The following is a 15,359-nucleotide window of genomic DNA, read 5'->3' on the forward strand; positions in this document are numbered from 1 at the left end:
GTGTGTGTGTGTGTGTGTGTGTGTGTGTGTGTGTGTGTGTGTGTGTGATACAACTCATTAGGCTCAAATAAGAAAAACAAATCAGAGTGAGTCTCAAAAACTCAGAATCTTCTTTTACACCAAAAGATCAGATTAATTGTGACAGAAATAATTGCAACATTATGATGGAATTTTACTCCTGACTGAAATGGAATAAACAGTTTGCAAACTACAAAGTTTATGAATGTCATAAAAATTATCGATGGGTGATAAAGACCAACTCCATTTGAAAAGTTCAGCCATGCTTTTCCAGGTAGTCTGGCATTACTTACTCCAATGCATTTGGAAACCTGGAGCATTATATTGCCTTGAGGATGAGCTTTCTTGTACATTTTGCTTCCAAGTATGAAAACCACTACAATAAGTAAACAGAAAAACATTTCAGGATTGACTGAAACTAGAGGAAAATACTTTGGTATACAAAACATAATGACAAAGAGGTTAAAACAAACCAAGCCTGAGTGGGAAACACCATTTTAAAGAGCAATAAAACAGTTATTAACATATTTTTCAATTAATTTTAATCAATCTAATATACTTTATCAGATTCTTAAACAGATTCTTATGCAGTCCTTATTCAGGCAAACATCTGTTGTCTTCAGTGAGTAGGCAGTTTGCCTGAGTAAGGACAAAAACAAAACAAAACAGATGGGGGCCTTAGGTCTGGGCCTGCTGTATTTCCCTAATACAACCTATAATTAAAGATGTAATTTTGGAAGAGCAAGTGTATTGGATATTGCAGCTATTTTATCCTCTATGGAACTCTGAAAGGCTTCTTATAACAAAATAATTCCTTGGTCTTTGTACTGCAATGCTCATTGAGCAGTGCAGCTGGTAAAATGCAGTGGTTTTTCATAAGCAAGTAAATGGTTACATACAGAAGGACAATGCAATATTTCACCAATGCATCTGCAATTACTGTATTAATATATTTCTATTCTGTGCTCATCTTAATCTTGGATATTTGATGAAAGCTTTGAAAAACCTCCCTTATTTAAAGCTTTCACATTTATTTACTGCCCATGAATGCTCCAAATAGTACCACATAAGCTAAAGCAAACTATGTAATGCAGAACATTTAGGGTTTATTTGAGGTTTGGTCATGAACACAGATAAGGGGCAGTATGTTCTTGAGCTGCCTCTAGAGCAGCTCTCATGGGAGCTCCCTCGCTGCTCCAGGAAGGGAAAAAACTGCACCAGGTCTATAGCAGGCACAGAGCAGGCTCCCTGACATGCTGGCACAGCAATGTACATTGTGGGGGGTGGAAACAAGGCTCTACCCACTCCCATCCACGTGCATGAAGAGGGATGTAATAGCTCTGTGGATCTTGCTTCTCCTCTGGTGCAATCACTCATGATGTGGGTAGCTGGTGCAGGGGCATACGGGAACGCATCTTGCACTCCCTTAAACCCTGGTACTGCCATGCAGGCCAGGCTACAATTTGACCCTTAATAGTAAAACTATTTTTATTAGACAATTTCTACTTAATTATCAGATTTTGATTTGACTGCTATTTCCAAAGCAAAGGTATCAAGCCTAACCCTTCATTTGTACCTCTAATATGAGAACTCTCTTACCCCCTGATCAGGTTTTGGGATGTTGTGAAGGAGTCAGGACTAGTAAGCTGAGGAGATGTAGTCCATCAATTTTCTACTTTAATATTTCTGCTATAGTTTGAACCTTGTCCATAATGCTATGTAACCCCTGATCAGTGATACATAAATGTATATTTATATTTTCCCTTTCTAGACTGCAGCAGCACACCCAAGCAATTACAACATATGGAGCTCTCTACCATGCAAATATATTTATATGTATGGTGTTAATTGGCAGTTATGCCAATGCTACATCAGGAATCCTGGATTATAAAAAACAAGGTAGCCTCCCCCTTTAACTCCACATTTCTAAGCAAATAGTCTTATTTCCCCTTCTCGTATAAAAAGTCACCAATATAATAAAGAGAATGTATGCAGTAAATAAACTGGAAAACATGCAACATACTCAATGAAACAGCCATGAGTGCAGCAGGCACTCCAAAGGCCAGTGGGTAACACTGTTGCTTGGTGTGAATTCCACATTCTTCGCCTGAAGGAAATAAAACAGCGTTAGACAAGAGTTTTGTATACTAGTGTCAGCTAGCATTGAAGCTATAAAATGTACCTAGGAGTATACTAGCGTGCTAGCAACTAATCTGTCTTGCTCTGACAGGTTAGTCAGCCTTCTAGTCAAACCATTAAATAAAGTCCTATCTTTCTTCCTTTGGTTGACTCTTTCTGTTCAAACCACAGAAGGCATTTTCAATGATATACCAGCAAAGAAGGGTCTCTCATATTTTTTCATATGCTCATCTGCCATCTATCCTAGGAAGGATAGCAAATTGTGTTAACTAATAATAAAATGACAGCAACGAACTGGAATAGAATGCCAGAAATGGAAAGGTCCAAGTCTGAGCTACACTTATTTGGGATCATTTGTATAATTCTCTTGTGGCTTTGCCATTCTTGAGAAAGCAGCCATTCCAAAGTCATGCCAATAAAATCTATAATCCATCGTACAGCACAACACATACTCCACTTACAGATGTATGTGTGTACGTGTGTGTATAGTCACTACACTATATAATCAGAGTTAAACATAGAAAGGAAGGACAGAAAAACAAGTATATTTAATCATGTACAGTTTATTAAGGAATGAACCCAGATACTGGTGGTTTAGAATTTGTTTTACATTTATCAGGACGTCACTTCCATTAAAGAAAAATCAGTGAGACCTTTATAATTAGAACACATAAAAACGTCCATTTTGATAGTAATAAATTTTTGACTTAATTTGTTGTATATTTTAAGTGTCTATGTGTCTATATATTATGTATATGTGCATCTTTTGTAATACCCTTAAGCTTCTGAATAAAAAGCTCCCTTTCTTCTTTCCCTCTTCCCCCCACAAAATAGAGAAATCTAATGATATTATTTTCCTCTCCTTTTTTTGATCATTTTAGTGGTGATTTAAAAGATGCTGTGTTAAATATCACTGTAGAACAAAGCCTTCTTTGAGCTACAAGAGTCACAGCAGCAGTGCTGGCTTCTCCACCTTCCTATCAGGTGTGAAAGTAGTGCAGTCTCCATGGTCATTCAATGTTTAGCATCTCTGAGACTGCCAAGAAAGATGCCCATTAGCATCAACTATGACAGTGAGGTTTTGTGATATTGACATTTCTATATTAGAAATAAGCTGAAACTATAAACATGTCTCATAAGCCATCAGATGGTAATGACTTCTGGGTGGACTCACTCAAAGTAGTTGCCTAAAACTAAAATACTCTTATCCAGTACTAATCCAATAAGTGATCCAGCCCCGCTGCCTTATTCTTTTTTGCTATGCTGTTTAACCAGTTTGTAGACAACAACAGTGCAAGTTTACCTCTGAGAATTGGAGTGATTATAGTAGAGAGGAGACTTCCGGCATTAACAGACAAATAAAATAGAGAGAAGAATCTATTTCTTTGTTTTTCCTGCAGTGAGAGTAAGAAAATAAATTTTAAAAGAACTATTTAGAACATGGTTAGTCAGTATTATGTTGATCAGACTCTGCTTGCCTAAATTACAATGTAAGATTGGAGTCCGCCCAATATTTAGTACTGATGACACAGTGTATGTATTTGTAGAGAACACTGAGGTAGGATCTAGCTCTTCTTTTGGACACCCAAGTACCAGAGCAATGGGCACCATCTGAAGATGTATATCTATTATTATTAAAAAATGAAATATGAGTCCAACCATGTTTGAAAAATATTGTTACCTGTTCCTCTTCAAACTGATCTCCACCAAATGCTGCTACACAGGGCTTGATTCCACCAGTACCAAAAGCAATTAAGATCAGGCCAATCATAGACAGACCACTAGGGAAGGGAGAAAATGTCACGCAGTTTACTTTAGTGTAGGTAAAGGAACGTCACACAAGGAGAAATGCCCAGGCTTGCTAATAGCAACAGCATTAAACAAAGGAATTCTTAACTGTCTCCTAATATTCAAAAATGTCATTGACCGGTTTCTGGTCTATATATACCACTGGGGTGGCTTGAAGGAAATGCAATGGGCTGGAGAAGAATTATCCCGGTGCAGGACCAGCATCGGGCTGAGTTAAGCAGCCCTACACTGCCCTGATTAGATGCACCAGCTTGGAGGGCATGCTGGGGCCAGGGACACAAGGTGGTGCATTAGGGATGGAGGTGCAATTGTAGCACTAAGCACTATGGGGATTCTGAACTTCAGAGAGCCTATAGGCAGCTCAGGCAAAGCTGCCGTAACTTAAAGCAGCTCCTGGGGCTGAGCTACCTTATACCAGGGTCATTTCAGGCCCTGCAGCAGCCCAGAATGCAGGCAGTAGAAAGGTGACATAAAACCATCTTTGTCCCTGCTCATCCTGGCCTGTGCTTTCTGTGCTGGAAGTGCAGGACAGTCTCTAGCACATGATATTCTGCTGTGCCAGAAAGCAAAGATAAAGTAATGAACTTTAGCTTATTCTTAAGATATTCTTTCTTGGCTCGTTTATCTGGGAGAAATACTCTATTTTATCCAGGAGTATGATATACTTTCCTTGGAAATCAAGGTGTTGTTTTATGAAGCAATGTGAATGGTGTCATATGTTGCATAATATATTTCTGGATGTTAAAATTCCAGCTCCAAAATCAGATGAAAGTAAAATAGGATATTTTATTAACTACAAAGTTTCAGAGAACCTCTTTTGCACAGACCTTGTGCAGTGATGAAAATCTGTAGTCTGACTAGCAAAACTCATAAAATGTATAGTTCATACTCAATATAGAGTTAGTCTGCCTTTGTAATCATTCTCTTACAGAGCTCAGATTTAAAATAAAATTTGAATGAAAGAGATCTGCCTTGAGGTAAATGACTGCCTCACTTAAATTAAGTGAAATCAGTATGGTTTGAATTTTGCACACATCCTGTGAAACTTTTCAGGTGCATAAAAATAAAAGGGAGAACTGTTTAAGTAGTTAACTACACAGGTTCTCTTCTCTAAAACTATTCAATCTTGGGAAAATTGATTGTGTAAATACAAGCTGCTCTAGGACAGGTTTTTAAGCAGCAGATCAATATAGGTTTCAGTGGTCTTTGCCACATTATAGGCAGGGCCGGTGCAAGGAAGTTTCGCGCCTGAGGCAAAACTTCCACCTTATGCGCCCCCCCCAGCCCTGCGGCAGCTCCCTGCCCCCCCTCCGCCCTGATGTGCCCCCCCATGGCAGCTCCCCCCCCTGCCCTGAGCTCCCCCGGCAGCTCCCCCCCCCCGGCCCCCCGGGGAGCCGTGCGGCAACTCCCACCCCAGCTCACCTCTGCTCCGCCTGCTCCCCAGCACACCGCCCCTGCTCTAATTCTCCTCCCCTCCCAGGCTTGCGGCGCCAAACAGCTGATTGGCGCCGCAAGCCTGGGAGGCGGGAGAAGTGGAGCAGCAATGGCGTGCTCGGGGAGGGAACGGAGCAGAGGTGAGCTGGGGTGGGGAGCTGCCACACGGCTCCCCGGGCTGGGGGGTGGGGAGCTACCGCGGGGGAAAATTGGGGGCACCGCTTTTTGGCGCCCCCAAATCTTGGCACCCTAGGCAACCGCCTAGTTCGCCTTAATGGTAGCACCGGCCCTGATTATAGGGGTCATATAACATGGATATGACAGCTTCCTTATAAAAGTAGCAGTAAATAAGGAGAGGCTGATCATTAGACAATTGAAGCAACAAATACAGTACATTAAAGAACTAAATTATTCCATCATGCATTAATCTGGAAGACAGAAATGTGTAATGCAACTTACATGTGCAATGGAATGTTATCAGGAATTCCATCCCTGTTATAGTCTGTCAAGTCATTTATGGAACTTACTGCCATGATCGCCTGTCCAATGGTATAAACAATGGACAGGGAGATAATGGTCCTGTTGTAAAGGAAGAAGACAGAAAATATGTTTTCTTAACTGCACAGCTAACTCAGATTTCTTTCTAGTTCACAAGAATGTTTCAGGCAGAAAGATAATTGGTTAGAATAAACAGGATGAATAACTCCATCATGAAATAGCTATGAGAATCTTATCACGAGATACTGTAAATATATCAAAACATTTCCTGAATAATAAACAATTTATCCCATACCAGTTATACTTTTGATACTTTATTTTAAAAGTAGTCTCTGCTTAAACAAAATAAATAATTTAATTATATTACTTAATTAAATTAAAGTAAGGTAATGAGACAAAAGATATTAGAAAAAAGGCGTTTATTCAGGCATTTTATTTAACATCTACATATTGTGATTGCACCATCTGTCAGTGCTTCAGTGATTGCCTCTTTAATAACCAAGTGAGGGAAAAAAGTAAGATTGTGAAAGTCCTTTTGTCCTATTTAATATATTGTGAAATTTAAATTGTATATGCATTATACCAACAATATGCAACCTATGCTCTGGGTACATAACCATTTATAGTTCTCTATTTTTCTTCATTGAAACTTCAGGGGGGAAATAATGAAAACTACACAAAAGTATCTTCAGAAATAATGAGAACAGCCCATTAGCTGGTTCACTCAGATTAAAGTGTATTCATCTATGAAAGACTAAAATTCAAGACTAGCATCAGGATAGTAGTGCCGACTGGTAGCATCAAACGTGACTTTCTCTGTTGCCATTGCATTGGGCAACTGAGTGTGCATATTGTAGTGTGATCAAAAAACTCATAACTTTAAACTTGTGTCCATTCTTGTTTCACAAAGCCCTTAAACATGTTCTTTACTTTAACTTCAATGGGACTTAAACATGTGATTAAATGTTTTGCTGAATGTGTTCTTAGTACAAATCCACAAACATATACATTTTTCTCTAATCTCTGTCAGTTATAATAATTTTAGGCATTAGTCTTAACAGCAATAGGAAAAACATTTCAGATAGGAGTGTGATTTTGTCTGAGCTGACAGTGAGAAAATCTTGTTGCTGTTCTTTATTTGGGAGTCTCAGATACTCAGGGCCGGCTCCAGGCACCAGCTTCTCAAGCAGGTGCTTGGGGCGGCCGTTCCGGACAGGGGCGGCAGTTCCAGGTATTCGGCGGCAATTCGGCGGACGGTCCCTCATTCCGCCTGGGAGTGAAGGACCTCCCGCCGAATTGCCGCCGCAGATCGCGATCGCATCTTTTTTTAGATCGCGATCGCGTCTTTTTTTTTTTTTTTTTTGGTTTTGGCTGCTTGGGGCGGCCAAAACCCTGGAGCCGGCCCTGCAGATACTACAGTGATAAGGACCATGTAAGTAACAGAGAGACAATTTATGTCAGGGGTGGCCAAACTTACTGACCTTCTGAGCTGCACACGACAATCTTCAGAAGTTCGAGAGCCGGGGCACACCTGCTGGGGCTCAGGGCATCAGCCCCACTCCTGCTGAAGCTTGAGCCCCAGCAGGCATACCCCACGGGGCTGAAGCCCTGAGATCCCCTTTCCTGTTGGGCAGAAGCCCCTACCCCACCACCCCACTTCAAGGTAGAGGTCCCACGCTCTTCCCCCCCACCCGAATCTGGTAGGTGGAGAATAGGAGGGTACCTGGGGGGCTCCACGAGCCGCACTTTAACTGTAAAAGAGCCGCACGCAGCTCACAAGCCACGGTTTGGCCATCCCTGATTTATGCAATTGGTTCTGTATGATGTACATGTATGTACAGCACATTGCAAAAATGCTATGTATCCTCTTCCACAGACTAGAGCTCCCTGTCCAACAAAGTATGGAGAAAGTCTCTGAGGGTACTCCCACAAACTGATAGTGTACAGTAGATGGGTTACTTGAGGATTGAGCCTCCATGATATTAATGCTATAATTATTAGTACTTTGGCTAACCTCCACACCATCCTGTCTGTTAACCTTCCTCATGAACTTTACAGTAGAAGTTTTTTTGCTTTAAAAATTACTCAAAAGCATATTTTAGAAGTAAATCAAAAGTTTTATATTATTCCCACTTGCCAAGTCTCAAGTTCTAGGTTCCAACAGAGTAGTCCCATTGATCTCATAGTTAAGCTTTTGCAAGATCAGGGATTTAAACAGCGTTAGCAATCTGATATAAATCAATTATTGTAATAAAAACACAGAATCCTAAAACATGGTCTTGATAAATGAGTTAAAAGTTGAAGGGTGGAATTCACAAAGGGGACACAGATGCTACTTTAGACCTCTAAGTCCAACATTTAGGTGCAACAGGCAATCACAACCTCCTGCTTGGCTGCCACATAACCCTATAGATCAGGGATGGGCAAACTACGGCCTGGGGGCCGCATCCAGCCCTTCAGACGTTTTAATCCGGCCCTCAAGCTCCTGCTGGGGAGCAGGGTCCAGGGCTTGCCCTGCTCTGGCGCTCCAGCCGGGGAGCAGGGTCAGGGGCTTGCCCCGCTCTGCACGTGCCATGGCGCCACACGGCTCCAGGAAGCAGCGGCATGTCCCCCCCGGCTCCTACATGTAGGGGCAGCCAGGGGGCTCCACATGCTGCCGCTGCCCCAAGTGTCACCCATACAGCTCTCATTGGCCTGGAACCACGGCCAATGGGAACTGCAGAGGTGATGCCTGCGGACGGGGCGGCGTGCAGAACCTCCTGGCTGCCCCTCTGCGTAGGAGCTGGAGGGGGACATGCCGCTGCTTCCGGGAGCTGCTTGAGGGAAGTGCCACCTGTAGCCTGCACCCCTGACCCCCTTCTGTGCCCCAACCCCCTGACCCAGCCCCGATCCCCCTCCCGCCCTCCGAACCCCTTGGTCCCAGCCCGGAGCACCCTCCTGCATACCCAACCCCTCATCTCCAGCCCCACCCCAGAGCCCGCACCCCCAGCCAGACCCCCCTCCTGCACCCCAAACCTCTACCCCATCCCGGAGCCCCCTCCCGTACCCTGAACTCCTGAGTTTTGGCCCTACCCAAGAGTCTGCACCCCCAGCCAGAACCCTCACCTCCTCTCACACCCCAACCCCCAATTTTCTGAGCATTCATGCCCGCCATACAATTTCCATACCCAGATGTGGCCCTCGGGCCAAAAGTTTGCCCACCCCTGCTATAGATGCCTATGTTTCCCGCATTAAAGTCTTCAAAGAGCCTAAATTTCGGTGGCTGGGCATGCACATAGCTGACTAAATCTTGACACCAACCAGTAGATTGGTGCCTAACTAATTCCTAAGCTTCAGTGGGACCAGAAACTATGTATTCCTGGACTATCTTGCCTTCAGGGCCTGATGAGATAGGCATGCTCAAAGCATACCTAAACCCCCACAAAAGACAATGACAACAGAGATGCCCCTCCCCCCTTATAACCTTTAGTTTAGTGGTTAGCACACTCACCCAGGACCTGGGAGATCCAGGTTCAAATCTACTCTCTGCCTGAGGCAGAGAGAGAATTTGAATGTGGGTTTCCCACTTCTAAGGTGAGTGCCCTAACCACTGGGCTATGTAGTAGTCTGGGGCAGATCTCTCCTGCTGAAGCGGTTCTACTGTGTATAAATAATTAAATATTCAGCAAGAGAATTAGAACTTGGATCTCTCACCTCCCTGGTGAGTGCCCTACCCGAGTCATTCTCACACTCTCTCTGTCCCAATGAATATTTCTGTCAGTGACTCAAGCTTTTCCTCACTTCCAGTTCTGAGTGAAAAACTTGAAGCCTCTCTACAAATCTGAATTCACGAACACCAGCTTCTGACAGAGTATTCTTGAGTCCCGAGGGTGGTTTGAAACACTCTTTCCCTAAAGTAACAGTTGGAATTTCATTGCTTTTTTCAGTCATGCCTTCATTTGATTGTTTTGCTTTTTAAATAAGCACTCACTTGAACTTTCCCAGCCAGGAGTCAGCAATGATTGCTCCAAGGATTGGAGTCAAATAGCACAGAGCAACAAATGTGTGGTAGATGGCTGTAGATAGGTTATCATCCCAGTGGAGAAAAAATTTGAAGTACAGAACAAGCACAGCTACAAGGGGGAACAAAACAATCTGTTAGGGAGGTGATAATCAGTAACTGAAACCAAAAGCAGGTGAAGATTGAAAAGGAAGTTACCTCGCATTCCATAGTAGGAGAATCTTTCACAGAACTCATTGATGACAATGAAGAAGATGCTGAGTGGATAACCAAAGCAACTTGGCTGAAGGGGAACAATGGAACAATGTGAATTCCAACAAAGCCATGAAATGTATAAAGAAGATCATTATCTGGCCGCAATTCATAATTCTAACCCGAGTCAGTACAAATTTTACGAGCTACAGGTCAGTTATTACATATCAGTGTATTTATATCTATTGACTGCAGTGGAGCTAGGCAAAACTGTAATTGAATAAAAACATCATGTATTGCATATTTGGGATGCTAGGCTTCTAATGTATAGAGTAGTTCTGACTAGTATCCCAAAATACGCAAAACATTGTTATTATTCAATTACATTTTTATATTAAAATCTAGTGACATTTTTAGAGCTCTCTTGTCAGGTGCAAATGATGAACCTTTAGTGTTGGACTAAAGCAAAACTTCCAGAAAGACAACCAGTCTTGAAATGAAACCATCAAGAAGAGAAAGCGAATCATCCACTTCCTTTGGTAGTTTGTTCCACTGGTTAAACACCCTCACTGTTAACATTTGTGCCTGATTGCCAATTTGAATTTGTCTGGCTTAAACTTCCAGATATTGGTTCTTGTGTTCCTTTTCCCACTAGATTAAAGAGCCCTGTAGAACCCAGTATTTCCACCCAGTGAAGGTAAAGTTTAGGCATGCAAATACATGAGTATATTACTGTGAGTATTTGCATGCTGGATCTTTTCGGCTGTAAGAGTTGATGATTCATGAATTATTGAGTTGCATAGCCATGCTGAGTACTGAGGTGAGAACAACAGAGTACAAAATTAGGCAAATACAACCAATATATGTGCACAGATCTTTAAAAACCTTTTGTTAGCTAAAATGCTCTGCATAATGGTTAATGTTTTTGAGCCAATAATCATTATTGTTTTATCTGCCCTGAAACTGGAATCTACGCTCTTTGATACACAAACTGAAATGCCAGTTAGTATATTTTCACTGTGACTTTGACAAGTACCTCTGTGCCATCACCTTAAATGTTGTTTTGTACCTTTACAAGATAACAGAATATTATGAATCACAACAGATACCTCTATATCTCAGCAGCAACAGCACACTAGCTTCACGAACTACAGGGCCATGTCTTAACTCTGGCCTTCTCAGTGTCAGTACAGTTCCACAAATATAGTACAGATCTAAAATATGGGCTAACTGCAAAAAATACACAAGATCTGGATTTTTAGCTATAAATATAGGAATCTTTCTATCTACCAAATTAAGAGAAAAGGATTCCAATGGGGAATGGAAAATAGATGGATAACAAAAGGTGTTTGAATTCAAACCTATAGGAACAGGAGACAGTAAATTCCATGCAAGGCCAAAACACAACCTAAAGCATCCCATGTGGAACCTGAAGGCTATTGTGATGGGCACTTTCAAAATGTCTCAATAGAATGCATCCTGTCCTCTTGCCATAACTACAGGGCAAGGATAAAACTGATCAGCGACAGGTTTTTATTGCAGGTGACAATGAACATGCAATTTCTCTTAATCTATCTAGGAGTTTTAATGTAGATGCGGATATCATGACTGTTTAATTTGGATAACATAATTTACATGCATGAATGATGGTCAGGTACCAACCAGTTTTCAGTACAGTCCTCTGTGTCTTAAAATGTGGGTATCTCAGCTATAAATCATAATTTATCAGAGCAGTACAGCTTTTGTTACTGAACACTACATGAGACCTACAGTATCTTGAAAACAGAAAAGCTAAAACAGTGTCACAAATTACATTTTAAAATTAGTTTTCTGTGGAAAAACAAGAAAGGGAACAGGAGAATGCTCTGCCTTTCATATTTATGCCATGACTATTCATAGCTTACTGTTTATGGGCCTGATCCTGCAAGATGCAGGGTGCTATTAGATCTGCAGCTTGCAGAATCAAATCTTAAGAAAATCTTCATTTGATTTCGATGGAGCTATATCAATTTACACCTACTGAGGATCTGGTCCTTAGACTTAAGTCAGTTCTGTGATTAATACCTTGCTTTTTAAAAAACTTGGAAAGCTTTAGTATGTACTATAAGAAATTACCTAACTTCTGAGAAGAATTTCATACTGAAATTGTGTTTGATATCTCATAGTTCAGACTTGTTTTGGATAGCTCATAGTTCAGACTTCTTAAACTGGGGACAATACAGTCTTGTGAGACTAGCTAGTAAAGGGATCACAGGAAATCTTGATACTAAGCCATATAACCCTTGTGGCAAAAGATCAGGTACAGAAGGATCTTTGAACACAGATTAAACATAATTGTATATGTCAGCTACAGTTAGTTAAAGTGAAAAAGATTATCAAATAGTGCTTTAAAAAGCAATCAATATTAATATGCAGGCTAAATCTAAGAGATAATTTAGTTTGAGGTTTAAAAAAATCAATTGTTCCAGAGGTCAAGTTTTTCTGGAATTAAAGAACAATTTGCTGCTGAAAAGTGGCATTTGATACTGTTTGATATCATGTTATGAGATTTCTGTAATTTTTTTATTTAGACTATTGCAGTAATGTTAATAATTCAGATCTAATTCAATGCAAAGAAAAACAGCCCAACAGGTCCAACTGAAAGAAGCTGTACAATGGAAATCCTGCCTGCAGTTAGTGAATTGAGAAGCTTTGGTCAATAGTGGAACCTCTAAACATAGTTCAAATGAAATTCCCACCAATTTGCTCAATTATTAAGAAGCTAGATATGGAAAGACTTATTGAGTCCACCACATTGGAAGTATAAACTAGTGTCTTATCTATCATATTAAAGTGATACTACATTTGAATCCACAACATTCACAAAAACACAACTCAGTATGATGGTCAGTATCTTGTCAACTGTAATGAATTACATCTGCTGCAGTGATGGGTATGTTCTGAGACATTTTGTAACACTGATCTTGAGTTCAGAGCTAGTTACACTTGCATGGTAATGAGACATTCTTCCAAGAGACTGCATTGATGGAAGATACACTAATGGCAGTCCATGGGCTGTGGGTGAGAAATCTTGTGCTGCATGTAAAGAAGTATTCTTGTAAATATTACAACTGAGAGAAATAATAAAATAAAGATAAAACACAAGGATGGGCCTGCCTAGATTACATTCAAACTTACTCTAGGCTCAATTTGTTTTTTGTTTTTACAGTTTCTTGACAAACTTTGGTGTATTACATTGGGTAAAATCTTCAACAAATAAGCGTAAAAATATATTTGCTTATTAGGGTTTCTATAAGAGAAAAATGAGACGGGGCACCACCCCTTCTACTGACATACCAGAGCAGTCAGATGAACAAAGGTATTCCTAATATGTAAAGCTCTCATCCTGCTTAACTACATCACATAACTATGTGTTGGTAGCTACACTTTTTTTAGTGAAGGTATTTGCTGTGTTTACATTCTGCTTCATTTTTATTTCAGGATTTTCTCTTTATTTTTTACTCTAGGCCAAAAAACTTTACTTTTTTGATAACTGAATTAGATATTGAGTTTTTAAAGTAAATTGCAATTTGATATTGTTGGGAGCTTCAGAAAGAAAAAAAGTGAGCTCTGATCTCAGAAGAATGGAATCAGGATAGTGATAATGGTCTGCACACTCTGTCTGGCCAGAGGAGTTTGGGATACTCTTTTTCAAGCAGTGCTGCAAGGAAGCGGATTTAGGTCAGTTTGAACATGAGAAAAGCCAAATCCCTAAGGTGTGTTAGACTTGGTTACAAACTGCATGAAGTATATAAATACATATATACTGCAATGGCTGGGAGTCTTTCTAAAGGCCTGATCTAATGCCCACCGAAGTAAGTCAAAAGACTCCCATTGACCTCAATGGACATCAGATCAGGCTCTAAGGCAATGAATCAAATTCTCTGCTGATGTAAATGGGCACAACTCAATTGACTTCAGCTGGGGTTATGTCCATTCACATCAGCAGAGATTTTGGCTCAGCATGTCTATGTACCATGTTAGGAACAATGGGAACATTACTTGAATACAACAATCAAACACTTTACAGAGTTAAAAAAATAAATACTAACCCCATATTTTCTTTCCTTCTTATTTTTCTCTGTTAGGAAAAAAGAGAGAGAAACAAATTTATGTAAAACTAGGATTTCTTACCAAGACAATGGAAAACACAATAATCTTAGCTTAATAATAAACACAATACTTTTAATAAGACAAATATTCTTAATTAATTTAAACTAAATAATTCAGTATAAACTTGGCAGTATTCATTAGCCATAAGCATTTTTACAGATAAAATGTACGGTATGTACAGGGTAAGTAAACTTTCAGACTTCTATGTGTGGCTTTTTATACTCTGAAACAATTGTTTCAAAATTAAATGAAATTGTTTTTGTATTGTGTATCTATAGTAGAGCAATTGCAGCTTGGAAGTTATATTTATTTTCAGGCCCATATAATAATTAGTAAACTCTAAGATATTTAGGTTATGTATCAATTAAGAGGCATTAGCTATATACAAAAACTTGAACAAGGAAGGGTTTTGAAAATATAATTGCAGGCAGTAAACTGAATAAGAAATTAAAAAAAAAAATAGAAAACAAAAAAAATTAAGCAAAGTTTGAGTACATACTAAAGCTACCTCTCTATTAAATAGAAACTATAGAAATACACATTTATTGTTTAATATTTGTAGAAAGTCTCATTGTAAAAACCAGCTCTGAATAATATTTGCCATGCTGCAGTCTGTATGCTTAGGTGTTTTAATGTATTTACATAGGAAACTGCATAATATTTGAATTTACTTCAGATCATCCTAGTGTTTGAAGTTTGGTTGCCTTTTACTTATCTGTTTAATAGAGAGAAGTGAAATACTTCTGTAATTGGCACAGATTCACATTTGGCATCATTGTTTGGATACTTAGTCCATTGCAAAGGAATATGAAATTGAAAACAAGTTCTAAAGAAAAAAATTATGATATTTTGTACAGACTGAAAAAAAATCTTTAAAATATGCTTTCAGCCAGCAGGGAACAAGTACTAATATTTCATTTTACTAGTAAGATGAGGGGAGCTAGGAAATACACAAAAATGTAGGAGTCCCAAGATTCATACATAGCTCAAATGAAAAACAATCATGAACAATGCAAAGCAGCATCACACATACTGTAAAGCTTGTTCAGACCATAAAATCATCACTAATCCAGGTGGCACAAAACTATCAAACAGCCCCAAAGCAGTGATCTGCTTC

General features: G+C 39.9%; 1 protein-coding gene across 1 annotated transcript in view; it reads right to left on the bottom strand.

The window, feature by feature from the left end:
* The window catches only part of SLC15A1 (solute carrier family 15 member 1), a gene marked incomplete at its 5' end in the record, with an annotated part of 37,316 nt that extends 23,111 nt beyond the window's left edge, over positions 1-14,205 (bottom strand). Inside the window, 8 exons of the mRNA XM_024204299.1 lie at positions 312-394; positions 2,042-2,125; positions 3,461-3,551; positions 3,839-3,938; positions 5,860-5,979; positions 9,869-10,010; positions 10,097-10,181; positions 14,182-14,205. Coding sequence (XP_024060067.1) covers positions 312-394; positions 2,042-2,125; positions 3,461-3,551; positions 3,839-3,938; positions 5,860-5,979; positions 9,869-10,010; positions 10,097-10,181; positions 14,182-14,205 — 729 coding nt within the window. The remainder of the gene's footprint in view (positions 1-311; positions 395-2,041; positions 2,126-3,460; positions 3,552-3,838; positions 3,939-5,859; positions 5,980-9,868; positions 10,011-10,096; positions 10,182-14,181) is intronic.
* Between the last annotated feature and the right edge of the window lie 1,154 nt (positions 14,206-15,359).

The sequence above is a fragment of the Terrapene carolina genome, unplaced genomic scaffold (genome assembly GCF_002925995.2).
Source record: "Terrapene carolina triunguis isolate 2854851 unplaced genomic scaffold, T_m_triunguis-2.0 Scaffold21, whole genome shotgun sequence".
Taxonomy (NCBI): Eukaryota; Metazoa; Chordata; order Testudines; family Emydidae; genus Terrapene; species Terrapene triunguis.